At 42.2% G+C, this 24,289-nt stretch overlaps 1 protein-coding gene across 1 annotated transcript; it reads left to right on the forward strand.

The window, feature by feature from the left end:
- The first annotated feature begins 1,304 nt into the window (after positions 1 to 1,304).
- LOC130680276 (uncharacterized) lies at positions 1,305 to 20,580 on the forward strand. The gene is made up of 4 exons (XM_057490523.1): positions 1,305 to 1,316; positions 1,456 to 1,833; positions 7,149 to 7,270; positions 20,302 to 20,580. The coding sequence occupies exons 1-4, from the start codon at positions 1,305 to 1,307 to the stop codon at positions 20,390 to 20,392; spliced, it is 603 nt and encodes a 200-aa protein (XP_057346506.1). The 3' UTR covers positions 20,393 to 20,580.
- The last annotated feature ends 3,709 nt before the right edge of the window (positions 20,581 to 24,289 follow it).

Below are 24,289 nucleotides of genomic sequence, written 5' to 3' on the forward strand. Positions count from 1 at the left end.
CTCCGGAACAGACTTCCGGTTTTCCTCCTGTAGGGAAAATATAAGTTTCCATGGCAAGGATCCTCACCTGATCCTGACCTACTCGCCCACTGTGTATGGGAGATGATGTAACACTTAGCATACCAAGCAGGCACATGCTTGCACACCCACCGGCGATAAGCCGTTATCCCCTGTGTTACTCCCACTGTGCTAAGAGCAGAGGCTGGAGGCCAGGGCAGAGCCTGGAGAGGAGGCAGCGCCTGAGAGGGACTTGCTGCCTGCACACTGCCGGGTGCAGACGGGATTCTAGCTCTTGACCTGCCACGGAAAGAATAAAAGCTTGGTCTAAGCCCCTTTTTAGCCCCAACATTCTGTTGTCATTTTTCGATCTCACCAAATCCAGAGTGAACTTTCCCACTGCTGAAACCCCCTTCTGCCTGGGGTACACCTCCCTTCTCATGGCATCTCCTGAGTCTCCCCCCTTCCGCTCCTGTCTGTGATCACGATGTTAAAGGGTCCTGGGACTCTGTCCTCAGACTTCAGTTGATACTCTCCCGAGGGAGCTCGCTCAGTCTTATTTTAAATATTTTCTACATGCAGATGAACACCAGATTTACATCTTCAGCTCCAGTCTCTCTCCTGGGCTCCACAAGTATTTACCCAGTTCAACATCTCTACCAGGATGGTCTCCGGGCCAGGCTGCCCAGGTTGGTATCCCAGCCCCTACCTGTGTGGCCTGGTGTCACTTTATCTGTGAAATAGGGATGATAATAGTGCCTACTTCAATAGTTATTTAGAACAGGGCTGGCGCAAAGTAAGTACATTTTTTTTACTTGTTTAAATTCCTTACTAACAGTTATGAGGGAAGGAACCTTGTGAGTGTATCTAACTCAACAGTGAACTCTAAAGGCTTAGAACAGTGCCTGGCATCCAGTAAGAACTCAATATTGATTGAATGAATTGGTTCCTTTAGAGGAGGAGAAGGCAGTGCACCTAGAAACCAGACGAATTGTCACTGGCTGCCTGTGCCTAAACTGGAGGAGTCATCTACGGCTTTGTTCCAGAATCCCAACACAGTATCTTTAGAATCTCTCTCCTCAATGCCCAGGTCCTAGGACTGCAATGTGGCGTTCCTGCCCCTGGTGTCTGATAGTGCGGGGCGTGTCCTGTTAAACGTCTTTGAAAATGTGAACTGTAGTTTATTGTTCAAGACCATCAATAAATGCTTTTTCATTTATACTCAGTTTCACCAGCACTTAGTTCCATTATGTAAAATATGTCTATATCCCTAGATAGATGTAGATATAGATATATCTATATTTGTCATGAATAAAAAAGTATGACAATGAAAGACTACTCATTTTCTTGGCGAATAGGGGAAGAGCGGTAGGAGAGGCGGGTAGAAAGATTTTGCCCAGTGATAGTAGATAAGTGCACGGAAAAAGGTTACACAAACCTTTCGGTGACTCTCGGCAGAGTCGAGCCCAGGCCCGCTGCCCACCTCGCTCTCCCGCCCCGCCCACGGGCCTCGCCCAGCCTGACCTCCGCCCCTTGGCCCCGCCCCTCCGCCCTGCCTCGAGCCTAGGCCCCGCCCCACGCTCCGGCCCCGCCCCGCATCCCGGCCGTGCGCTGCATCCCCGCCGAGCTCAGCTGCTTCGGGAACCGTTCCCAGAGCTCCTGAGGCCCGAAATCCCAGGCCTGGGTGGCCACTGCAGCCGGGCGGCTCGGAGGGGAAAGATGGCCGCCCTGACGACGGTCGTGGTGGCGGCGGCTGCCACCGCAGTAGCCGGGGCTGTGGCGGGGGCGGGCGCGGCCACCGGGACCAGCGTGGGAGCAGCGCCGGTGCTGCAACAGGTAAATTGAGGAGGCCCCGGAGCCTCGCGGGTGGCGGGCATGGGCCCGAGGGAGCTGCAGGCTCTGGAGGCGGGACCGGGTTCCCGGGCCTCGCTGAACAGGTGTCCTCTGCCGTACAGTCCCAGAGGCGGGAGACGCGGGGCTTGCCTCCCTGTGCTCCAGGCCTGGCAAACGCCGGGTGTTGAGCTTTGTTGGTCTGCACAGACGTTTAACTGCTTTTACAGAGCCAGCTCCATGTGGTTTCGGAGTCGAGAAGAGCGGGGTGGAAACCCTGGCTCTGCCGCCACCTAGCCGTGCGATAGGAACGTAGCCTCTTTGCGACTCGGTTTCTTCTCTAACAATTGGAACTGGTAACGTGCACCTTCTCCAGCGGTAGATTGTGTGTCTGGGAAGCCTCTGGCATAGTGCTTGGTTGGAGAGAGATTCGGTGCCCAGTAATTGGTGGCTGCTCTATTATTGTACCTACGCTGGGAACACAAAGAAAAATAAATATGGGGTGGTTCCGAGGCAGATGTGTTTCCAAAGATCCGCTTAGGACCCCGTTCTCTGCAGTGAGGACCGTAGGATTCTCAAGGAGAATTGTTGGTCCAGTTGCTTAAGCCAAAGACTCGGAGTCCTCCCGTTATCTCAAGCCTGCACCCAAAGCATGAAATTTGCTGTGTATTCTACTTGAGTAGCTTTGCAGTTGCTATTCCCTCTGCTCGGAATGCCCTTCTCTGATGGTCCCATGGCCAGCACTGTCACCTGCTTCAGGTAAATGTTCAAATGCCTTCAGCTCAGTGATCTTTCCGTAACCTCCCCAAACTGAATCCTCTTACCCAGCACACCGTGTCCCCTTTTCTGGTTTTATTTTTCTCCATAGCACTTAAAACCATCTGATGTATTACATATTTTCTATGTATTTTTTTAAATTGTCTTTCTCCACCCCCCACCGACACCCCCATGGGAATGTAAGCTCTAGGAGGGCAGAAACTTTTGGAAGTTTACTTCACCATTGTAATCCCAGCTGTAAGAACTGTACCTCTTTAGTTGTGGAACATAGTAGGGACTCACTAAATATTTGTAGATCAGTCCAAACCTGAAGGAAGGCTGTTTTGAGCTGAGGACAGATTCCATCTTTTTATTCATTTAAGGAAATATAGTGGTCTTGTGTCCTTATTTGTATAAGTTCAGGAAATTTCACCTCAGGCAAATGTTCTCACATCCTCTATAATTCTCTTTATTATTCTAACTCTGGCCTACATGTCTCAGGAAAAATATATTAAAAAGTATTATGTATCAAGTATTTGTTTAATAATTTTAAAATATTTTAAATGTATGATCCATCTTGATGTATTAATGTATTACTACATTAATGATGTATCAGCCATCTTGCTGGCTTTCTCCATGAAACCTTTCTGGCTTACTCTAGTTCAAAGTGATTTCTTCTCTAAATTCTTGTAACTATGTTTTACCTCCTGACTTGCATTTTCACAGGTTGCCTAACACTCCACCAAAGTGATTCTCAGAAGTTTGCCTTTCCAGGGGTTGGATCAGAATCACCTGTGGAGCTCTTTCAACTATTTTCTAATGTTCCCAACATTTAGCATGTCTGGACACATTTTTGGTTGTCCTGACGCAGGGGAGGATTGTGTGCGCTACTAGCATCTAGTGGGTAGGGGCCAAAGGACAGCTCCCCCAACAAACGTTATCTGGTCCAAAATGTTAGTGGTTAGCGCTGATATTGAAACACCCCGCCGCATGCTTTCTCACCACTGCAGGGAAGGCGGTGCCTCACAGTTAATCACAGCAGTAATGGGGCTGAATTCCTCAAGGGTGTTTGGGTTTTAAAAGAATAATTGGAAAAGAGCTGTTCCATATTGTGAGGCTTCTGAGGCATTTAACTGTGTTATCTATCTCCTCTGTATTTTGGTCAGCATACCACGTAACGTGCCTATACACTCAAATTCTATGGCCTAACATTGAACTTGAGTATTTGTCGTAGGATTAAATGAATGAATGTTCCTACTGACTCTGACAGTGAAACTAATGTTTTCTTGAGAAGAAATAAATGATACGAAAGATGTCCACCAAAATATCTGAAATTCCTGTATTAGTCTGTTAGGGCTTCCATAACCAAATACCACAGATTGGGAGCTTAAACAACAGCAATCTATTTTTTCACAGTTCTGGAACTGGAAGGCCAAGATCAGTGCCATCAGGGTTGGTGTTTGCTGTGACCTCTCTTCCTAGCTTGTAGAAGCCACCTTCCTATGGGCTCTCATAGCCCTTTCTCTGCACACAGGCAGAGCGAGCGAGCGAGTGAGCGAGCAAGAACTCTGGTGTCTTTCTCTTCTGAGGATGGGTTCTATTGGATTAGAAACTCACCCTTATGACTTCTGACTTCATTGAACCTTAATTACCTCCTTAAAGGCCCAGTCACCAAAGGGAGCTAGAGCTTCAACATGTGAATTTTTGGAGGACATAATTTAGTCCATACAATTCCCTTAAGTTATTTTGGAGTTACTATCTTTGAAATTTTAGAGGCATTTTATATTGTTTTATTCTACAGTTCTCCTTAGAGCGTGGGATCCCACACATTTCTTAACCCATTATGAAAAGTAATAGTGTACCCCATCTGTTCTGTAATATTTGTATATTTGTTCATAAGCCCCCTCACCATTACCTTCTAAAACTGAAGTCCGCAAATCTCTTTATCTTCCTCTCAAATGCCATTTCCCTGTTGATCATTTTAATTGTTGAATTATGACTTTCTTGAAATATCTCTAACTAATGTCTGTCCCAGATTTGTACCAGGAATAGGGCTCTGTCACCTGTCTTGTGACCTAGTCTAGTGAGCCTCGCTCTGATGGCCTAAATTTTAAGGCCCTTGGCTGCCTGCAAGAGTCCTTTAGTAATAACTAAATTCTTTCGCTGACTCTAAATGATTTGTCAAAATGGATTTCCTCTAGATCATACACCTGCATCAGGTTGTAATTCTGTCCAGATGTGGTAGGTTGAATGATGGCCCCCAAGGATATTCACATTCTGATCCCCAGTACCTTTGACTATGTGACCTTACTTGGTATAAGGGACTTTGCAGGTGTGATTTAATTAAGCATCTTGAGATGGGGAGATTATCCTGGATTATCTGGGTGGGCCCACTGTATTCACAAAGGTCATTCTAAGAGGACGGCAGAAAGATCAGAGCCAACAGTAGGTAAGAGATGTGATGGTGGAAGCTAGGAGGATCGAGTGATGTGAGGAAAGGCCCATAAGCCAAGGAATGAAGGTGAGTGACTTCTAAAAACTTGAGAAAAGGAAGGAAGTAGATTCTCCCCTCAAGCCTCCAGAAGGAACACAAAACTGCATTCCTTCTCTGACTCTAAATGATTTCATTTAGAGTCAGAGAAGGAATGTAGTTACTACTGAAGGATACTTGCAGGCAGCCAAGGGCTTTAAAATTTAGGCCATCAGAGCAAGGCTCACTAGACTAGGTCACAAGACAGATGACAGAGCCCTATTCCTGGTACAAATCTGGGACAAATCAATACCTTAATTTTAGGGAAAAAACATAGAATAAATTTATGTCATTTAAGCCAGTGAAGTTGTGGTCGCCTTGTGATCCAGAAATTCCCCCACCAGGTGTACAAGGACAATTGAAAACACATATTCACACCAAAACTTGCACACAAATGCTCATACTAGCATTATTCATATTGGCCGATAGTGGAAATAAACCTATTGTCCATCAACTGATGATGGATAAACAAAATGTAGTATGTGAATTAGATATCCATTTGAAAAGTATTTCCTAAATTCACTATATTCTTGCTTGCTCCTAGAAATGCAAAGCCTCGTTTTCCTTTTCCCTCATCCCCGACATCAGTCTGTCAACAGTACCTCTTGGTTATACCTCCGAAGTGCAATTAGTCCCTTTACTTCTTTTAATCTGCACATTACCCCCGTAGTCCTAGACAGCATCATGCCTTGTCTGATGGCTGCACCAGCTACTTCATCAGTCCTTCTGCTTCCAGTCTTGCTTCGCCTCCTCCCACACCTCCCATCAATTTATTCTTCAAGAAATAGCATGGAAAAGTTTCTTTAACAATTTAATGTGTCACGGCATTCCCCTGCTCAAAAACATCTAGTAAAATCCCAACTCCCTAAGTGACTTAAAATGCCAGTATGATAGGCCTCTCTGCTTTTGTCTTCTACCAAGCGCCCCTCCTTTACTAACTTCATGTGACAGTTGTCTTTTCTCTGCTTGAACTACCAGGGTCTTCTCTGCTTTTGCACATTCTGGTTCCTCTGCCTGGGATGCTCTTCCCCACTGCTTTTGGCTTGGATGGCTGCGTTCTTCCTTGAATGTGGAGAAGAACTGTAGAGATGACTGAGAGATCTCTGAAATAAAAGGGTTTATTGAGACTTCTCAGGTGCAGCCAGAAAATGGACTGTGTCCTGGAACAGGAAGTTTCTGCTTCACCAGCAGCAAGGCCAGTTAACAGAAACAACTTGTCTGCCAGACTCAAGAAACGGGCACATTTATGAAGGGTCTCAAGGCTAGAAAGTTCTCTAAATTCACACTGCTTACAGATAAAGAAGGTGGGCTAGTGGGAAGCAGGGAAAGCCCGGGGATAGGTGGTCAGTCCATAAAAAAGGCCCCTGGATTGAGTGTTGATGATGGTCAGACACTGGTCACACACAAGGGGATGCCGTGTTCAGGGGACCTTCTAGATAATTGTTTAAATGACTTCATTAACTGTAGGAATGGCAGTTGCTGGTTACCTACAGCCTTTGGCTGTAGTGATTACTTTCCCTTGAGTCACTCATTCTCCAACCTTATGTCACTTAATTTTAGGACATTTCAGAACTTTTCCTGATCAATGTCATCCCCTCAAATAGAACTTCTGCAGCCCTTCTAAGAAACACAACCCTTTGCCCCATTATCTCCATCTCAGCATGTTTGCTTAATAGTGCTTATCGCAGTTGCGTTTTTGTTGTTACTTGTTTACTCTTTTTAAATCTCTTACCCTCCCTCCCTTGAAGGCCGGGACCATATTTTTTGTGGCTCATCATTGTTGAGAGGCTGACTGAGTGAATTAGATCTTTTTGTAAAAATCCTGGAGACTTAACATTTCTTGCTCAATAATTTAGCATTTCAAGATAGATATTCCTTGTTCCACATAAGGTATTTTTAAAAATTAGGTAAGGTTGGCCACAAAATCGTCTTCCAAGAAACTCCATTATTGACATTTTATCTCTGAAAACATTTCCACCTTTATCTCTTACAATACTTATTATCGATGGTAAATTAATTTTTGTTCTCTATGCAGAACAATGGCTGCTGTGGTGCTTCAGGGGGTATTCGTCCTTTTCACCTTCAAAACTGGAAGCAGAAAGCTAGTCAGACTAAGAAAGCAGAATTCATACGCACAGCAGAAAAATTAAAAAATCAGTAAGTATAAGAACATTATCTTCAAATAACATTATTAGTCATTTTATTATAGACAGTAGACGTCAATTCTACTCCACCCTACCCAGTCCCACATTAAGCTACAAAATTCTAGTTGTTAGTCTTTCAAATATAAAGAGAAGAAATGTGGGAGGTACGAAACTGACAAACAATAATAGACTTTAATATAAAGGTAATTTTAAGTAGAGTTATTTCAATTTATATTTATTTATTTTGGCCATTTTGAATCAGCATATTTCAAAGGAAATAAACAGTTGTCTCCTTAGGTCTCATGTATCAAGTAACAGATTGGATGTGTTTTCATTTATCAGGGTAAGCACTTGGTAAATAATTTTTGAGTGAGTGAATAGTTAGCGAAAAGTCTGTACCCTCAAGTTATTTTTTTTGAAATGGCTTTTAATTGGTCTCCCTCCTTTGGTCTTTGCCCCTTTCATATCCATCCTGCACATGATGGCTGAACTAATTGAGAAATTGCCATTTATTTTCATTTTTACTGTTTGTGTATTTTTTTTCTTTCAATAACCAGTGGTACTTTCTGAGTGTTCAGCATTGTCGGCAGCACCATGTGATAAATACAATGAAGAATGATAACAAGAATTAATTAGAACTCATAGCACCCAACCCTATCCTGCAGTTGAGAGCTTTCTAACAACTGCGTTGGATCGCACAGTCTAGTTTGCTCTAGAATCCAAGAGAAAAGAAGCCTATTGTGAGGAACGGTCTCGACCAGAATCAGTGGCAGTTCTCTGTTTAGAAATCCTGCAATATTGAAAAGTTATACCATACTGTAGCTTTGGAGATTTATATAATACTTTTATTTATATAATAAATATATTTTATAATCACTGCATTTATATAATACTTATATTTTTAATACTCAGAATTTGAGAATTACAATTTTGCTTTCTTTGACTTCCAAAGTACATTACCTTAGATAGAATTGGAGTTTATGTTAGAGGCTCTGGTTTGTGTTTCTCTCTAGATAGGGTAATCTACCAAGTGGTCAGTGTCTCTATATATTTATTAAACCAGTCAGTTATGCCAGTATAGATGCTTTGTCGCCAAGGATGTGTTTACAGCTTTGGTTAGGCTTTCTGCACCTGTTACAAGGCTTTGAAAAAACTAATTGAAAGAGTATTAGAAAAATCCAGTGGAAGAATGTGTCTGTCCAACAATTTTCATTGACTGCAAAGAACAAACACAATTTGTAGTATAATTCTGTTTTATTTCCAGAATAGGTAATATATTCACATGGTCAAAATCAATATATATCAAAGGGTACACAGTGAAAGGTCTCTGTTTCACCCCTGACTCCAGCCACTCGCTTCCTCTCCTCTAACACAACCACTATCTTTAGTTTCTTAAGTATCCTTCCACAGATATTTTATGTGCTTATAAGGAAGTAAAAATACATATTCAGATTTTTCCTTTTTTATATAAATGATAGCATACTGTACACACCATTCTGCATCTTGTTTTAACTTAAGAGTATATTGTAGATACCAAGAAATTGTTGATTTTGTCAGGCATGATACGGCATTATGGTTAAAGCCAATTTAGAGATGAAAAATTACATAATGTAGTGGATTTATGTCAGAATACTTAAGCAAAAAGAAAAAAGAGAGGGAGGGAGGAAGGAAAGATAGAGTAAGGAAGAATGAAAGAAAAAGGAAAGGAGGGAAGGAAGGGAAGAAAGAAGGAAGGTTGGCTGGTCAATTTACTATTCTCTACTTTTGGTTGTATCTTAATACTTTCACATAAAATCTTTATTAGAAAAACAGTGTTCTTGGAGATCTTCCCGTATCAGAAGAGAACACGTACTGCTACATTGTATTCCAGGGTGTGAATGTGTCATAATTAACCTGCCCCATAGCTGTGGTTATATAGGTTATATTCAGTCTTTTGTTTGAACAAAGAATGCTGAAATTAATTGCAGTATCTATGTAAGTCCACATCACTTTGCATATATGTAAGTTTGTCTTCAGGAAAAATTCCTACAGGGAGAAATGCTTGGTCTAAGGCATATCAGTTTGCAGGTGTGATAAATATTGCTAAGTTGTCCTCTACAGGCAATTTGCAGTTCCACCAACAATGTATGAGACGACCTACTTCCCGACAGTTTCATCAACAGAATGTACTATGTAAACTTGTGACTTTCTGCCTATCTGATAGGCGTGTAAATGTTATTGTGGTATAGTGGTAGTGTGCATTTCTGCTGTTATGGTAATGTCGAGCATCTTTGTATAGGTTTGGTAATTTGTCTCCATTAGTACATTCTGGATGCTTTATAGGTTAATATTTCTAATCCAGGAATGGCAAAATAATTTTCTGTCATAGAATTTCCTTTCCATGGCAGACATTTCTATTTGAAGCCTATATGGGCTTCTGAGTCCTCAGCACAGGACTCCAGCCACCCTCAATCCATTAGAACTGACTTGTACACTGAAATCTATTTGACATCTCTTATTCCATCCATTGCTTCCTCTCCCAAACCCACCTACAAGGTTATGATCTCCTCAGCCTTTGGGGCAGCCAAGTAGGGCCTACGGCATTCTCATCTTTTTACCCCACTGGATCTTATAAATACTAAAGTGTTCCCTATGTGTGGCAAAGTAAAGAATATTGGAAAACTGTACCTTAGATAGTTACGCTTCAGGTTGTATGAAATTATGTCAATGGTCAGAGATTGTCCACCACTCATTTAATCCAGGATTAGTGGTGAAGAATCCATATTAATTTCTACCTTCTGGGAGAAAGAAAACAGATGTTGAGAAAATAAATTTCTTTTGTCTAACCTTAAAAGTTTCTTGATGGTATTTGTTTTCTTTGACCCCAGGGTTCAAACTAACATTAGAACTCGGTACTGGTATATGGACTAAATCCAAGAAGCAAAGATGAGAAAAAAAAAGGCTTTGAAGCAAATATACTAAAATCATCCCAGTCTCTGTAGATGGTGTTTGCCTCTTGAAGTTTTAGTTTTATTAATAATATTAATCACTTGCATTTCCATAGTACTTTTTTACTGTATAAAGAACTCTCACATACACTATTTCATATAATGTTGATCACAGCCCTGTTAATATTCACATTTTGGTAATGAGGAAGGTCCTACCAGGGGAACTTAAGTTTTTAAATCACCTACCAAAGATAACATGGATAAATATTTGAGTCAAAGCATAGAGCTGAATGGATTCATTTGAGAACATTTTGGCAGATCACTTAACTTATCAAGGACTTCCACGTGCCCTGGATATGGCACTTGTAATGCTGTTTGTAGTATCCTCCGCCATCCCATTAGTTTTCCATGGACATAGGAGATAGGAATAGATGGGGAAGTAGAACTACAGCTGGTCCCACATCTCAGTTTTGCTGTCACTTCCAGGTGTTGTCTGGCTTCCTTGGTCCATGTAAGAGCTCCTGCAGAAGTGGAAATGTCTCTTAGACACTTGCTCCAACAGCCTTTAATTCACCTTAAGAAATTAGGACTAAGGATTAAACAAGATGGCAGCGTGAGAATGAGGCAGAAACCTCCTCTCAAAACAACATATAACACAAAAATGCAGTAAATACAACGAATCCTGGAAGACTGACTGGAAATAAGGCTGCAACAGATGGCCTACAACTGGGGAAAAGAGAAGACCTCAGAGAAAAGGGTAAAGTACCAAAGCCACAATCCAGCAGGACATAAGCCCTCCCCCGACCCAAGCTCACTGGCAGGAGGAAGAGAAATGGAGCAGGGAGGGAGTAGAAGCCCAGGACTGCTAAATACCCACCCCTGAAGATTGACCCTGGGAGCACAAACCCACATTATGTGGTGCTCTGGAGACGAGAAGGGTTGGAAAGAAAAGACAGGAAGAATACTTGGAGAGATTGAGACTCCCGCTGCTTATGGAGAACATGTACCCATAACAGGCCACTCTAGGACAAAAGAAAGTTGGGCATTTTGAAAAAATTCACAACAGAGAGTGGGCTGCTAAAGGGGCAAGGATTACACAGAGCCTGCTGCTCAGGAGAAAGCACAGGTGGAAAAAATCATCCCAGCACACATAGCCCAGCAGGTTGGGAACTATCAGAAGCTTCATGCAGTCCACCTCCCTGGTTGGCAGTGCTGCACTGAGGCCCCCAGTGTGATATGCTGCTTGACACTCCTTCCTCCTGGTGCTGGTTCATAAACCTGCAGCCCCCGCCATCATGCCAGGCCAGCCAGAGGGCAGCCCCACCTGGGAAACTATAGGGGCATAGCACAGAGGCTCCTGCCTGTGTGCTCAGCCCACTGGCCCTGGCAGAGGAGGCAGGCACTGCAGCAGGGAAGCAGGAAAGACCTCTTTCCTCCCGGCAGGCACTGGGACCAGTCGTCTGTGACCTCTGCCATCACTCCAGGTGCTGCACAGCTCCAGGGAGTAGTTTCTGGGCACTAGAGGGCACAAACTACACAAAGTTATTATTCCAAGTTATTCATAGAAATATGAAGTGGGAAAGAACCTTATGCAACCCAAAATTCCTCAAACACCAGAAAGAGAACTTAGTGAAACTGAAATCACCAATCTTCTTGATAAAGATTCCAAAATTAAAAACATACTCATGAAGCTACAGAAAAATATTCGTGATCTCAGAGACAACATCAAGAAAGAGATAGAAACTTTGAAAAATACAGTATCTGAAATGAAACATACAATGGAGGGTTTAAAAGCAGATTAGAAGAGGTAGAGGAGATAGTAAATGGAATAGAAAGAAACTGAGGCACAGAGAGAAAAAAGGATCTCTGAGAATAAGAGAATAATACAACAACTTTGCAGCCAATCCAAACAGAACAATATTTGTATTATAAGGGTACCAGAAGAAGAAGAAGAAAGAAAAAGAGACAGAAAGTCTCTTTGAGGGAATAATAGCTGAAAACTTACCCAATCTGGGGAAGGAAATTATCTCTCAGTCCATGGAAGTCCATAGATCTCCCAACACAAGTGACCCAGGGAAGACACCAAGACATATAATAACTGGAATGCCAAAGATCAAGGATAAGGAGAGAGTATTAAAAGTAGCCAGAGAAGAAAAAAGATCACATACAAAGGGAAACCGATCAGACTATCATCACACTTGTCAGTAGAAATCTTACAGGCCAGAGGGAGTGCATAATGTATTCAGTGCAATGAAACAGAAGGGCCTTGAGCCAAGAATACTGTACCTGGTAAGATTATCATTTAAATTGGAAGCAGGGATTAAACAATTTCCAGATAAGTAAAAGTTGAGGAAATTTACCTCCCACAAACCATCTCTACAGTATATTTTGGAGGGACTGCTCTAGTTGGAAGCATGCCTAAGGCTGAATAGCAGTCACCAGAGAAGATAAAACCACAGTAAAGGAGGTAGACAAATTAATTACTAAGCTAATGCAAAATTAAACCAACTAACCACAATGTCATTCAAGGGACACACAAAGAGTACTGAATATGACACCTAATACATAAAGAGTGGAGGAGGAAGAAAAAGAAGGGAGGGGAAAAAATGAACCTTTAGACTGTGTTTGAAATAGCATACTAAGTGAGTTAAGTTAGAAGGTGAGATAGTAAAGAAGCTTCCTTGAACCTTTGATAACCACGAATCTAAAGACAACAATGGAAATAAGTACATATCTATCGATAATCACCCTAAGTGTAAATGGACTAAATGCATCAATCAAAAGACATAGAGTTACAGAATGGATAAAAACACAAGACCCATTTATACGCTGCCTACAGGAGACTTTGCAAACCCAAAGACATAAACAGATTGAAAGGGAAGGGATAGAAAAAGATATTTCATGCAAATAATAGGGGGAGAAAAGCAGGAGTTGCAGTATTTGTATCAGATAAAATAGACTTCAAAACAAAGTAACAAGAGATAAAGAAGGTCAGTCCAACAAGAGGATATAGCCATTATAAATATCTATGTACCTAACATAGGAGCACCCAAATATGTGAAATAAATACTAATAGAATTAAAGGGGGAAACAGAATGCAATGCTTTCATTTTAGGATATTTCAACACAATACTCACTCCAAAGGACAAATCAATGAGACAGGAAATAAATAAAGAGACAGAGGCACTAAACAACACTTTAGAACATATGGACCTAATAGACATCTACAGAACACTCCATCCAAAAAAAGCAGAATACAGATTATTCTCAAGTGCACATGGATCATTTTCCAGAATAGATCATATACTAGGCCACAAAAAGAGCCTCAGTAAATTCAGAAGGATTGAAATTATACCAACCAACTTCTCAGACCACAAAAGCATGAAAGTTTATCTAGAAATAAACTGTGCTAAAAAAACAAAAAATCCCACAAACACATGGAGGCTTAACAACATGTTACTAAATAAAAAATGGATCAATGACCAAATAAAAACAGAGATCAAGCAGTATATGGAGATGAATGAAAATAGCAGCTCATCACCCCAATTCTGTGGGAAGCAGTGAAGGCAGTTCTAAGAGGAAAGTATATAGCAATACAGGCTTACCCCAGGAAAGAAGAACAATCCCAAATGAACAGTCTAAACTCACAATTAATGAACTAGAAAAAGAAGAACAAATAATGCCCAAAGTCAGTAGAAGGAGAGATATAATAAAGATCAAAGAAGAAATAAATAAAATTGAGAAAACTATAACAATAGAAAGAATTAATGAAACCAGGAGCTGGTTCTTTGAGAAATAAACAAAATAGATAAACCTCAAGCCAGACTTATCAATAAAAAAAGAGGGTCTACACACATAAACAGAATCAGAAATGAGAAAGGAAAAATCACTATGGACACCACATAAATACAAAGAATTATTAGAGAATACTATGAGAAATTATATGCTAACAAATCAGATAACCTAGAAGAAATGGATAACTTTCTAGAAAAATACAACCTTCTAAGACTGACCCAGGAAGAAACAGAATTCAGAACAAACCAATTATCAGCAATGAAATTGAATTGATAATCAAAAAACTACCTAAGAACCAATCCCTGGACCAGATGGCTTCACCACTGAATTTTATAAAACATTTAGAGAAGACCTAATAATACCCACCATCCTTAAAGTTTTCCAAAAAGTAGAAGAGGAGGGAATACTTCCAAGCTCATTCTATGAGGCCAGCATCACTCTAATACCAAAACCAGGCAAACACACCACAAAGAAAAAGAAAATTACAGACCAATACCCCTGATGAATATAGATGCAAAAATACTCAAAAAAAATATTAGCAAACTGAATTCAAAAATACATGAAAAAGATCATCCATCAGGATCAAGTGGGATTTATTCCAGGAATGCAAAGATGGTGCAATATTCAAAAGTCCACCAACATCATACACCACAGCAACAAAAGAAGGACAAAAATCACATGATCATCTCCATAGATGCTGAAAAAGAATTTGACAAAATACAACATCCATTCATGATAAAAAAAAAACTCTCAACAAAATGGGTATACATGGAAAGTACCTCAACATAATAAAGGTCATATATGACAAACCTGCAACCAACATCATACTTAACAGCAAAAAGCTGAAAGCTTTTCCTCTAAGACTGGGAACAAGACAAGGATGCCCACTTTCCCCACTTTTATTCAACATAGTACTGGAGGTCCTAGCCATGGCAATCAGACAATACAAAGAAATAAAAGGCATGCAGACTGGTAAGGGAGAAGTTAAACTGTCACTGTTTGCAGATGACATGATATTATACATAAAAGCCCTATAGAATCCACCCCAAAACTACAAAAACTAAAACTGAATTCAGCAAAGTTGCAGGATACAAAATTAATACACAGAAATCTGTGGCATTCCTGTATACTAATGATGAACTAGCAGAAAAAGAAGTCAGGAAAACAACTCACTTACAATTGCATCAAAAAGAATAAAATACCTTGGAATAAACCTAATGAAGGAAGTGAAAGACCTATACTCTGAAAACTACAAGACACTCATGAGAGAAATTAAAGAAGACACCAGTAAATGGAAATCTATCCCGTGCTCATGGATAGGAAGAATTAACATTGTCAAAGTGACCATCCTGTCTAAAGTAATCTACAGATTTAATGTAATCCCTATCAAACTACCAACAGCATTCTTCAACAAACTAGAACAAATAGTTCTACAATTCATATGGAACCACAAAAAATACCTAATACCCAAAGCAATCCTGAGATAAAGCTGGGGGAATTACACTCCCCAACTTCAAGCTCTACTACAAAACCACAATAATCAAAACAACTTGGTACTGGCACAAGAACAGACCATAGATCAGTGGAACATAATAGAGAGTCCTGATATATACCCAAACATGTATGACCAATTAATATATGATAAAGGAGCCATGGACATACAAGGGGGAAATGACAGCCTCTACAACAACTGGTGTTGGCAGAACTGGACAGCTACATGTAAGAGAATGAAACTGGATTATTGTCTAACTCCATACACAAGAATAAACTCAAAATGGATCAAAGACCTGGATGTAAGTCATGAAAACATAAAACTCTTAGAAGAAAACATAGGCAAAAATCTCTTAAATATAAGAATGAGCAACATTTTCCTGGATGCATTTCCTTGGGCTAGGAAAACAAAATAAAAATGAACAAGTGGGACTACATCAAACTAAAAAGCTTCTGTACAGCAAAGGACATCATCAGTAGAACAAAAAGGCATCCTAGAGTATGGGAGAATATATTTGCAAATGACGTATCCAATAAGGAGGTAACATCCAATATATATAAAGAACTTACACACTCAACACCCAAAAAGCAAATAACCCAATTAGAATATGGGTGGAGGATATGAACAGACAATTCTCCAAAGAAGAAATTCAGATGGCAAACAGGCACATGAAAAGATGTTCCACATCACTAATTATTAGGGAAACGCAAATTAAAACCACAATGAGATATTGTCTCACACCAGTTAGGATGGCTAACATCCAAAAGACAAGGAGCAACAAATGCTGGAGAGGATGTGGAGAAAGGGGAACCCTCTTATACTGTTGGTGGGAATATAAATTGGTTCAACCATTGTGGAAAGCAGTATGGAGGTTCCTCAGAAAACTGAAAATAAAAATACCATTTGACCCAGAAATTCCACTCCTAGGAATTTACCCTAAGGAAACAAGATCCCAAATTCCAAAAGACATATGCACCCCTGTGTTTATTGCAGCACTATTTATAATAGCCAAGATATGGAAACAACCTAAGTGTCCATCAGTAGATGAATGGATAAAGCAGAGGTGTTATATATACACAATGGAATATTATTCATCCATAAGAAGAAAACAAATTCCACCATTTGTGACAACATGGGTGTATCTAGAGGGTATTATGCTCAGTGAAATAAGCCAGGCGGAGAAAGACAAGTGCCAAATGATTTCACTCATCTGTGGAGTATAGCAACAAAGCAAAACTGAAGAAACAAAACAACAGCAGACTCACAGACTCCAAGAAGGGACTAGCGGTTACCAAAGGGGAGGGGCTGGGGAAGGAGGGAGAAGGGGATTAAGGGGCATTATGATCAGCACACCTAAGGTAGGGGGGGGGTCAAAGGGAAGGCAGTAAGACAAGTAATGACTCTATAGCATCTTACTGATGGACAGTGACTGCAGTGGGGTATGGGGGGGACTTGATAATATGGGTGAATGTAGTAACCACAATGTTGCTCATGTAAAACATTTATGAGATTGTACATCAATGATACCCTAATTTAAAAAAAGGAAAAATAAAAAGAAATTAGCACTAGACAATCTCTCCTCCTCAGGTCCCTCTGGTTCAAAGATTTTGTGCTAAATAACTGCCATCCGTGGGGCTTGTACAGTCAACTCTGTAAGCACGCTGTTCTTAATGGTTTGGGGAGGACTGGGTTTCCATTCTAGTTCTCTGGCCGGCTCAAGACCAGACGTACCTGTTCTTTCAAAGGGTGCTTGCTTTCCTGACATGCACTTAGCAGGTGGAAGGGTACCTTCCTTCAGATTCCCTAGTAAAATAGCAGCCAGAGATGTAGTAAAAACGAGATGAGATGACCCACTCTGAGCACCAATATCTCACATGGTGGGGATGGGAGATCCCTGGGGCAGCCATGAGGGTCTGCCAGCAGCACGCCTGCTTCTGCTGGGCACTGGTCCTCACAGGGTGGAGCTCATGTAAGACTCGGTCATAGCAGCCGGGCTCTCCCTGCTGGGACAGTTCACAGGACACAGGATTAGCCCAGCCAATTTCTGGAAAATCAGTGCCCAGGTCTATTTCTGGAAATCAGGAAGTTCAGCTGAAGGGTAGCCACCAGGAAAATAATCATTTTCTCCATTGAAAGGATCCCAGAGATAGAGACTCCTCAGCAGAACATTATTTGGGGAGACCATTTTGTACAGAGAAGCCAAGGGCATTGGTGGTCAGAGCAGGGGAAGCAAGCAGAGAGACTGAACAAACTTGGAAGCAGCTCTCTTCCTCTTCATCTCATGCCTCCCTTTGGCTATTGCACAGATTCAGCCCCAGGATTTTAAAAGAATAATTTGTCCAGTAAGCCTGGTGAAGCAACACTGTGATTTTATCTTTTCCATCAACCTACACTTCCATTTGGATATGCTGTATATAGATAAGCACAGTAGATTCTAATTATTCAACATTCTGGGAATCTCTGTTAGCCCAAATCCCAGATCCCCATGCCAGGCTAGACATTTATCAATTTATCCTTGCATTCATGTTACAGGAAGTGTTATAGTTCATGTACTTACCTGTTTCACTAAGCAGTTGATTCCTTCAGGGCAGAAGGAAGTGATCATTTAATGTGGCTAATTAAGGAAAAATTACCTGAATGCACATGTCTTGGGTGGTGGTAATGGTAGTGTGTGTGTGTGTGTGTGTTTGCGTGTGTGTGTGTGTAATAGGTGCATGGAGTCAACTGAAAATGACAGTTTTGAAAGAGGATAGGTCCAAAACTAGGAAGAGTAAAGCCAAGCTGGGATCTAGGAATAGAAGGTTAAAACTAGCAAACAAGGCAGGATGGAAGCAGGGACGCTGAGGCACATAACAGAGACAAATCCAGAGGCTGGAAACAAATCAGGGGAGGGCTACCCTACAACAAGTAGGGATATAGAATGTGAACCAGGAAATGAAGCTTTGGTAGAACTCAGCCCCGAGGTTAGCAAAGAGAGGCCAGGCAGTTTCCATTTGTGCTATAGGCTAGGATTCTGTCACCCAAATACTTCATATCTTGATATCTGATATTATGTATTCAGGTGAGTACCCAACATTTTTGGAAGACACATTTGGAGACTGCTTTCAGAGGCAAGTTTTTGAGCAACACAAGAAAACATATACCATGAGCTCTTGATCAGTGTTTTGTTATTTTACCCCTTCTATTTAAGCAGAGGGGTGCAAGACCAAATTTGTGCCTGGTGGACGATGAGTGGGTTCCTGGGATGCACACTGGGAGGCCATCACAGTGGTCCAGGAAGAGATGAGGGTGGCCCAGACCAGGGTGTGTGGCTGGAGGTAAGGCGCATGGAGATGCAGAAAGGGAGCAGATTTGAGTACTAGTTGGACCACTGGTAGCAATTGGAAATGCCTACAAGTTTTATATGCATTTAAAATTTTCCATAATAAATTCCTTTTGATTGTAAGAAAAGGAGATCAAGAACTCCAGTAATTATGCTAGAGAACTACAAGTTAAAAGAGACTTACACATGTCTACGGACTGCAATGCAGGGGTCTTATTTAAGTTCTTTATTCAAGCAAATTGCTAATAACTTTGAGACTTAGAAAGTTGAACACTGACATTTTTGCATTAAGGAATTGCTATTTTCACACATGATAATAGCATTGTGGTATTTTTTAAGAGTTATCTTTTAGAGACATACACTGAGATAATTATAGTTGAAATCATATGACCGGAGTTTTCTCCAGAAAACACGGGAGAGTGGGAAGGAGTGTGCCGAACAGGAGCGGCTCTGAGTTGGTATTTGTTGAAGCTGGACGATGAGCTCGTGGGGGCTCCCTGTACACGGAGCCAAGACTTTCCTTGTGATGACAGCTGCTAGTGCCGTGTCCCAGAAACTCTTCAGAGCCACCTGTCTGCTCTGCTCATGGACACAAACATTCCTCTGGCTCTAGGATGGAGGTGTCCAAATGCCCACATTAATAAGACACAACAGAGCCACAGAAGGTAGGAGATTCACAGGATGTTTTGTTTGTTTTAAGTGTATATGTCCAGCTCTTTCTGCTAAAAACTGAAAAGAAGCAGCATTTTGGAATGTATCAAGATGAGTACAGGCAGACCTTGTTTTATTGTGGTTTGCCTTATTGCACTTTGCAGATATTGTGTTTTTTACAAATTGAAGGGGTGGCAACCCTCGGTCAAGCAAGTCTTTCAGAACCATTTTTCCAAAACCATTTGCTCCCTTCATGTCTCTGGGTCACATTTTGGTAATTCTCGCAATGCTTCAAACCATTTCCTTATTATGATATTGATCATGTTGGTCTGCAATCAGTGATTATGACTCACTGAAGGCTCAGGTGATGGTAAGCATTTTTTAGCAATGAAGTATTTTTTACTTAAGTTATACACATATTTTTTTTTAGTCATATGCTATTGCACACCTAATGGACTACAGTAGAGTGTGAACATAACTTTTATATGTACTGGGAAACCAAAACATTCATTTGACTCACTTTATTGCATTATTTGCTTTATGCAATGGTCTTGAAACAAACCCTCAAAATCTCCAAAGCGTACTGGTAATGATGTGTGGGAGAAGCTTGTTGCCCCACTTCTCTTTTCCTTCCCTAGAAGATGAACCCTACTTGTTTGGCAGGCTTCACTGCTGTGCAAATCCTCCCTAGCCTCCTGGTCACTAGGTGTGGCCATGTAATTTAGCTCTGGCCAATGAGATATAAGCAGAAGTGTTCTGTGGGACTTCCTGGAAGGCTCCACAGAGGAGCTGACCCATCTAGGAGGTGTGTCCACCTTCTCTTTTCCCTTCTCTTTTTCCTGCTGCCTGGAATGCAGATGTGAAGTGGAGAGCTCCAGTAACCGTGCAGGACCACGAGGTCACCTTGAAGATGGAAGCCACATATCTTGCATGGCAGGGCAAGAATGAAGGAGCCTAGGTCATTGATGGCTGTGAACTGCCTGTCTCTGGACTTACTTCACAAAGTGAGGATAGGCCGTCATGTGGTTAAGCCAAAACCACTTTAGGTTTTTAATTATATGCAAAGAGTCTTGATAATTGATACAGGTACCTGATTGTTTATTGTTAATAAATAAAGCACTATTTGGTATTATCCATTAAAAATTAAAGTGTACAGTCACTGATTCAGCATTTCCACTCAGAACTTCACCTGGTAGCTATACCAAGAAGAGTATTGTTTGCAGGAGCAAACACCGGACAACCTAAGCATGTGTGCACGGGGGCTTGATAAGTAACTGGGCCTTCAGTGGGCTCTCAGGCAGCCATTCAAACAGTGAGTAGATCTGTTCATGTTGCTGTGAAAAAGCCTCTGGTCTTATTATTAGGTGAAAACAGGTTAGGTATAAAAAAGCATGTGTAGTTTGATCTCTTCTGTTTGAATTTTTTAAAACACACACACATATACACTACATATATGTGTGTGTGTATGTATTTTTCTAGAAAGAAAACACCCGCTAACCAAGGAGAGGAAGGGCCAGGGGTTGGGTGTAGAGAGAGGCTTTACTGGTCACTGTGCATTTCGTACAGATCGACTTTTCCCTCCACTATGTGTCTTTCTCCATGTTAATGAAAAAAATTACTTCCAGTAGCACATACACGCTCAAAACCTGACTTTCTAAATTAATGGCACAAAGAACCTGCACTCCCTAAGTTTTCCTCAGTCTCACTGTCTTACAGTTTTCCACCCCGCTTCCTAGTCTGTACTAATGGCTGCAGGGAAGCTGTTGTCCCCGCCACTGAGGTCCCGTCCTCCCCTCCCTCTTCCTCCACCACCCTCTCTCTTCCATAAATGTGCCATGTTACCGACTCCCCAAGGGCATGGTCCTCCCAGGGCTCCTGCAGAGGGGCAGGGGAGACCAGAATCCCGGAGGAATGGTGAGCTGGCTCGGGACTCTGTCGGCCGGCCCTGGGGTGGATGGACAGATGCTCTGCCTGAATCAGGGTATCGGAGGCCTCCGAGCGGTTTTCCCCGGCGGCTTTGTGTCTTGAGGGTGAATGGGGACACATGCACTCACACAGGGGTTGGCGTGTGTCCGGGAGTCCGTGTGCTCAGGCTTCAAGGGAAGCCAAAGGTTTGTTTGGACTCCTTCCTGCAGCACGAGAGCTCTGCTTACAAGAGCAGGATGGGAACGCGGTGGGAAGAGAGCAGCAGGACAGCCACGTGCCACCAGGCAGATGGCAGAAGAGGTGACATTTGTTTCCAAGGATCGCAAGGCCCTGGGAAGCTCACAAGAGCAGCTCACAGGGCTCCTGAATTTTAGGATAGTTATTTCTAGGGGAAGTGAACTTAGTTGCTGACAACATATTTTAATGATAAAATCTGAACCTTGGGAAACTGTGGTCCAGAAAGGATTCCTGTAGGATGATCAAGAAAACTCATGTCTAAGGATTGGCGAGTTCCAGGGTTGATGCAGGATGGATTCTAACAAGATGAATATGAATTGATAAAGAGGTCAGAGAAATGAAGAGGAATAGGTGGGAGATACAGGGTTCTGGTTATAAAATACATGCCTGACTAAAACTGACTGAAAGACGAATTGTGGCTCATTGATCCGTGTAACTGGACAGTTCCAGGGGTGGGTTCAGGCACAGTCAGATCCAAGGCTTGCAGCTGTGCATGAAGGGCCTGGCGTGGCCGGTCTCTCAGCCTTGCTTTCCTCTGCCTACCACGGGCTCCATGTACCAGCTTAGTGACCCCGGGCCCAGACACTCCCTCTACAGTCTCAGCGCTGTGTGTGCTGATTTTCACTGGCCTAGTTTGGGACACAAGCCTGTCTCTAAACCAGTCCCCACCCCTGTGATCTTCCAGGCCCAGCTTGGTACCCAAGCCTGGAGCCAGAGTTATGCCCATACAGGGGTGGGGGTGCCAGGGGACCTTCAGAGGAAAATCGGTGTGTTGTTAAAGGGACCGGGAAGAGATAGTCAACTGACAATTAAATGTCTATTACACCAGTGTAGATTTAGGAGCTTCAAGTTTTCTCCAGTGGCATATGAAAGGGAGAAGGGGAACTACCAATACATGCCCAGTTTACGGTCCTTCTTTGAAATGTTGGAGATTAGAAGAGCCGGACCACATCCCAGGCTTTGGAGTTCACTCTGGAGTCTTTGTTTTTCTTGTGCTTATCTCAAATATTGGAGTTGAAAATAGTTTGGGACTAGAAAACAGACACCAGCTCCTAGTGGTATTCTCCAGGCCTACAAGGATTCCCAATCTAGGATTCCCCTCAGAAAGGTAAAATAATTCCAAAGTTTTCCTAGGGACTTTATAATTCTTCCCCCAAACCCAAGGGAGCCAGCCTTCTCCATTTTTTATTCCATTATCGCCTCTGTTTCTATAGACTCTTGGAGCAGCCAATAACTAGAGAGCTGGACCCACACTCAGGTGTCTGGGCCCCAAAATCAGCAGAGCTCTGCTGTGCATGAGTAGAAAGAGCCCCACAGTACACTGATGCCACCTTCTAGAAATGGGATGTTTGAGAGGAAATCTTGGTAAGACGAGATTTGCTGTCCCTCATTACACACAGATTGAATGGAGTATACAGAGACTTGGAGAACGTGGTGGAGAATGCTGGATCAGAAGGCAAATTCTGTGATCGGGCCAAGCAAGCAGAGAGGGAGGCGGCATTACCAGCCCTTTTCACCATCGCTGAAAATAAGAACTATGTGAAGACAAGGAGCTCACCTCAAAAACTGACAATTGCCAATTCTCTTTTTTGTTTGCTAGATAGAGCATATTCTCGAACTCTTCCTACAGGAAAGGCCTTCAGGCATAAGCCTATTTCCAAAAAGACCTCAATAAGGGAGAGTGGTATACTTTGGAAATGTGAAGAAAAAAAGAGCAAAGAGTCAATTGTGGCTACAGAAAATGCTCAGAAGTAATTGGTGGAGAAAATGCCAGACACAGTCCCTCTTGCAGTTGGGTTGCCACCTCTAAGCATGCTAGAAAAATTTTTTATTTTGAGCAGGAAAATGGTCTCTGATCATTGCTGATTCCTTTTCCCTTAGAAAGGTTCAGAAAATTTAGGCAAGACAAATCCTCTGCTCCCTTCTCAGTTCAAAAACATGATCCAAAAGGGAAGCAAAATCTGGAAATGTCAACAATGGTCACTCGGTTTATATCTGCTACCGCCACTTCATCACCTTCCTCAAGGGCCATACTGCCCACCATGCATCTGGACCAGGAATGGACCTTAACCAAGCCAGAAGTCATTAAATTACTCCTCAGAGGTTCTGCACTTGGAGATGCGATAGGAAGCAGATTCGTGAAGCATAGGCTCTGGCATAAGGGCACCAGCTACTGCAAACAGCCGCCCACAGGACGGAGCTGACGCACAACGTGTTTTACTTGGCCTGCAGGGTTTTAAATAGCAAATGATTGCCAACACTTAAAAACTGAAGAATTTCACATTTTACAGTGGGTGGGCTTCCAGAGCAAACTGCATGGATATTATGACTGTCTAAGAACAAACATGTTGATCAGAGAAGTCAGACTCGAGGTGCACTTAGGACTTTTTGGGCTTTTAGGACATGCAGTCAAAGATCACTGGAGCTCACAGCACACGTGTTCCTGTGAGGGGCCACCCAGGAGCACCAACAGGCATGTTCCAGATTCACCTGCTACCTGTGGGGTTCCAGGCAGAATAACTGAACAGCTTTTAGCAAACTTGTAAGAGACACGGTGAATGAAGAATTCTGATTATGTAAGTGGCCCAGAGTCCCCATCACTCCCCTTTGCTCCCAGGCCCTGAGCCTGAATGACACAAGCGATCTTCCATCTGGGACTGACTGTTTCATGTGTGTGAGCCC

This window comes from Manis pentadactyla, chromosome 13, assembly GCF_030020395.1.
Source record: "Manis pentadactyla isolate mManPen7 chromosome 13, mManPen7.hap1, whole genome shotgun sequence".
Lineage (NCBI taxonomy): Eukaryota > Metazoa > Chordata > Mammalia > Pholidota > Manidae > Manis > Manis pentadactyla.

Excerpts from the sequence above, each read along its gene's own strand:
- LOC130680276 (XM_057490523.1), top strand. Across the intron at positions 1,834-7,148 it reads CAGCGCCGGTGCTGCAACAG|AACAATGGCTGCTGTGGTGC; the intron begins GTAAATTGAGGA and ends TTCTCTATGCAG. Across the intron at positions 7,271-20,301 it reads GCAGAAAAATTAAAAAATCA|ATGTGAAGTGGAGAGCTCCA; the intron begins GTAAGTATAAGA and ends CCTGGAATGCAG.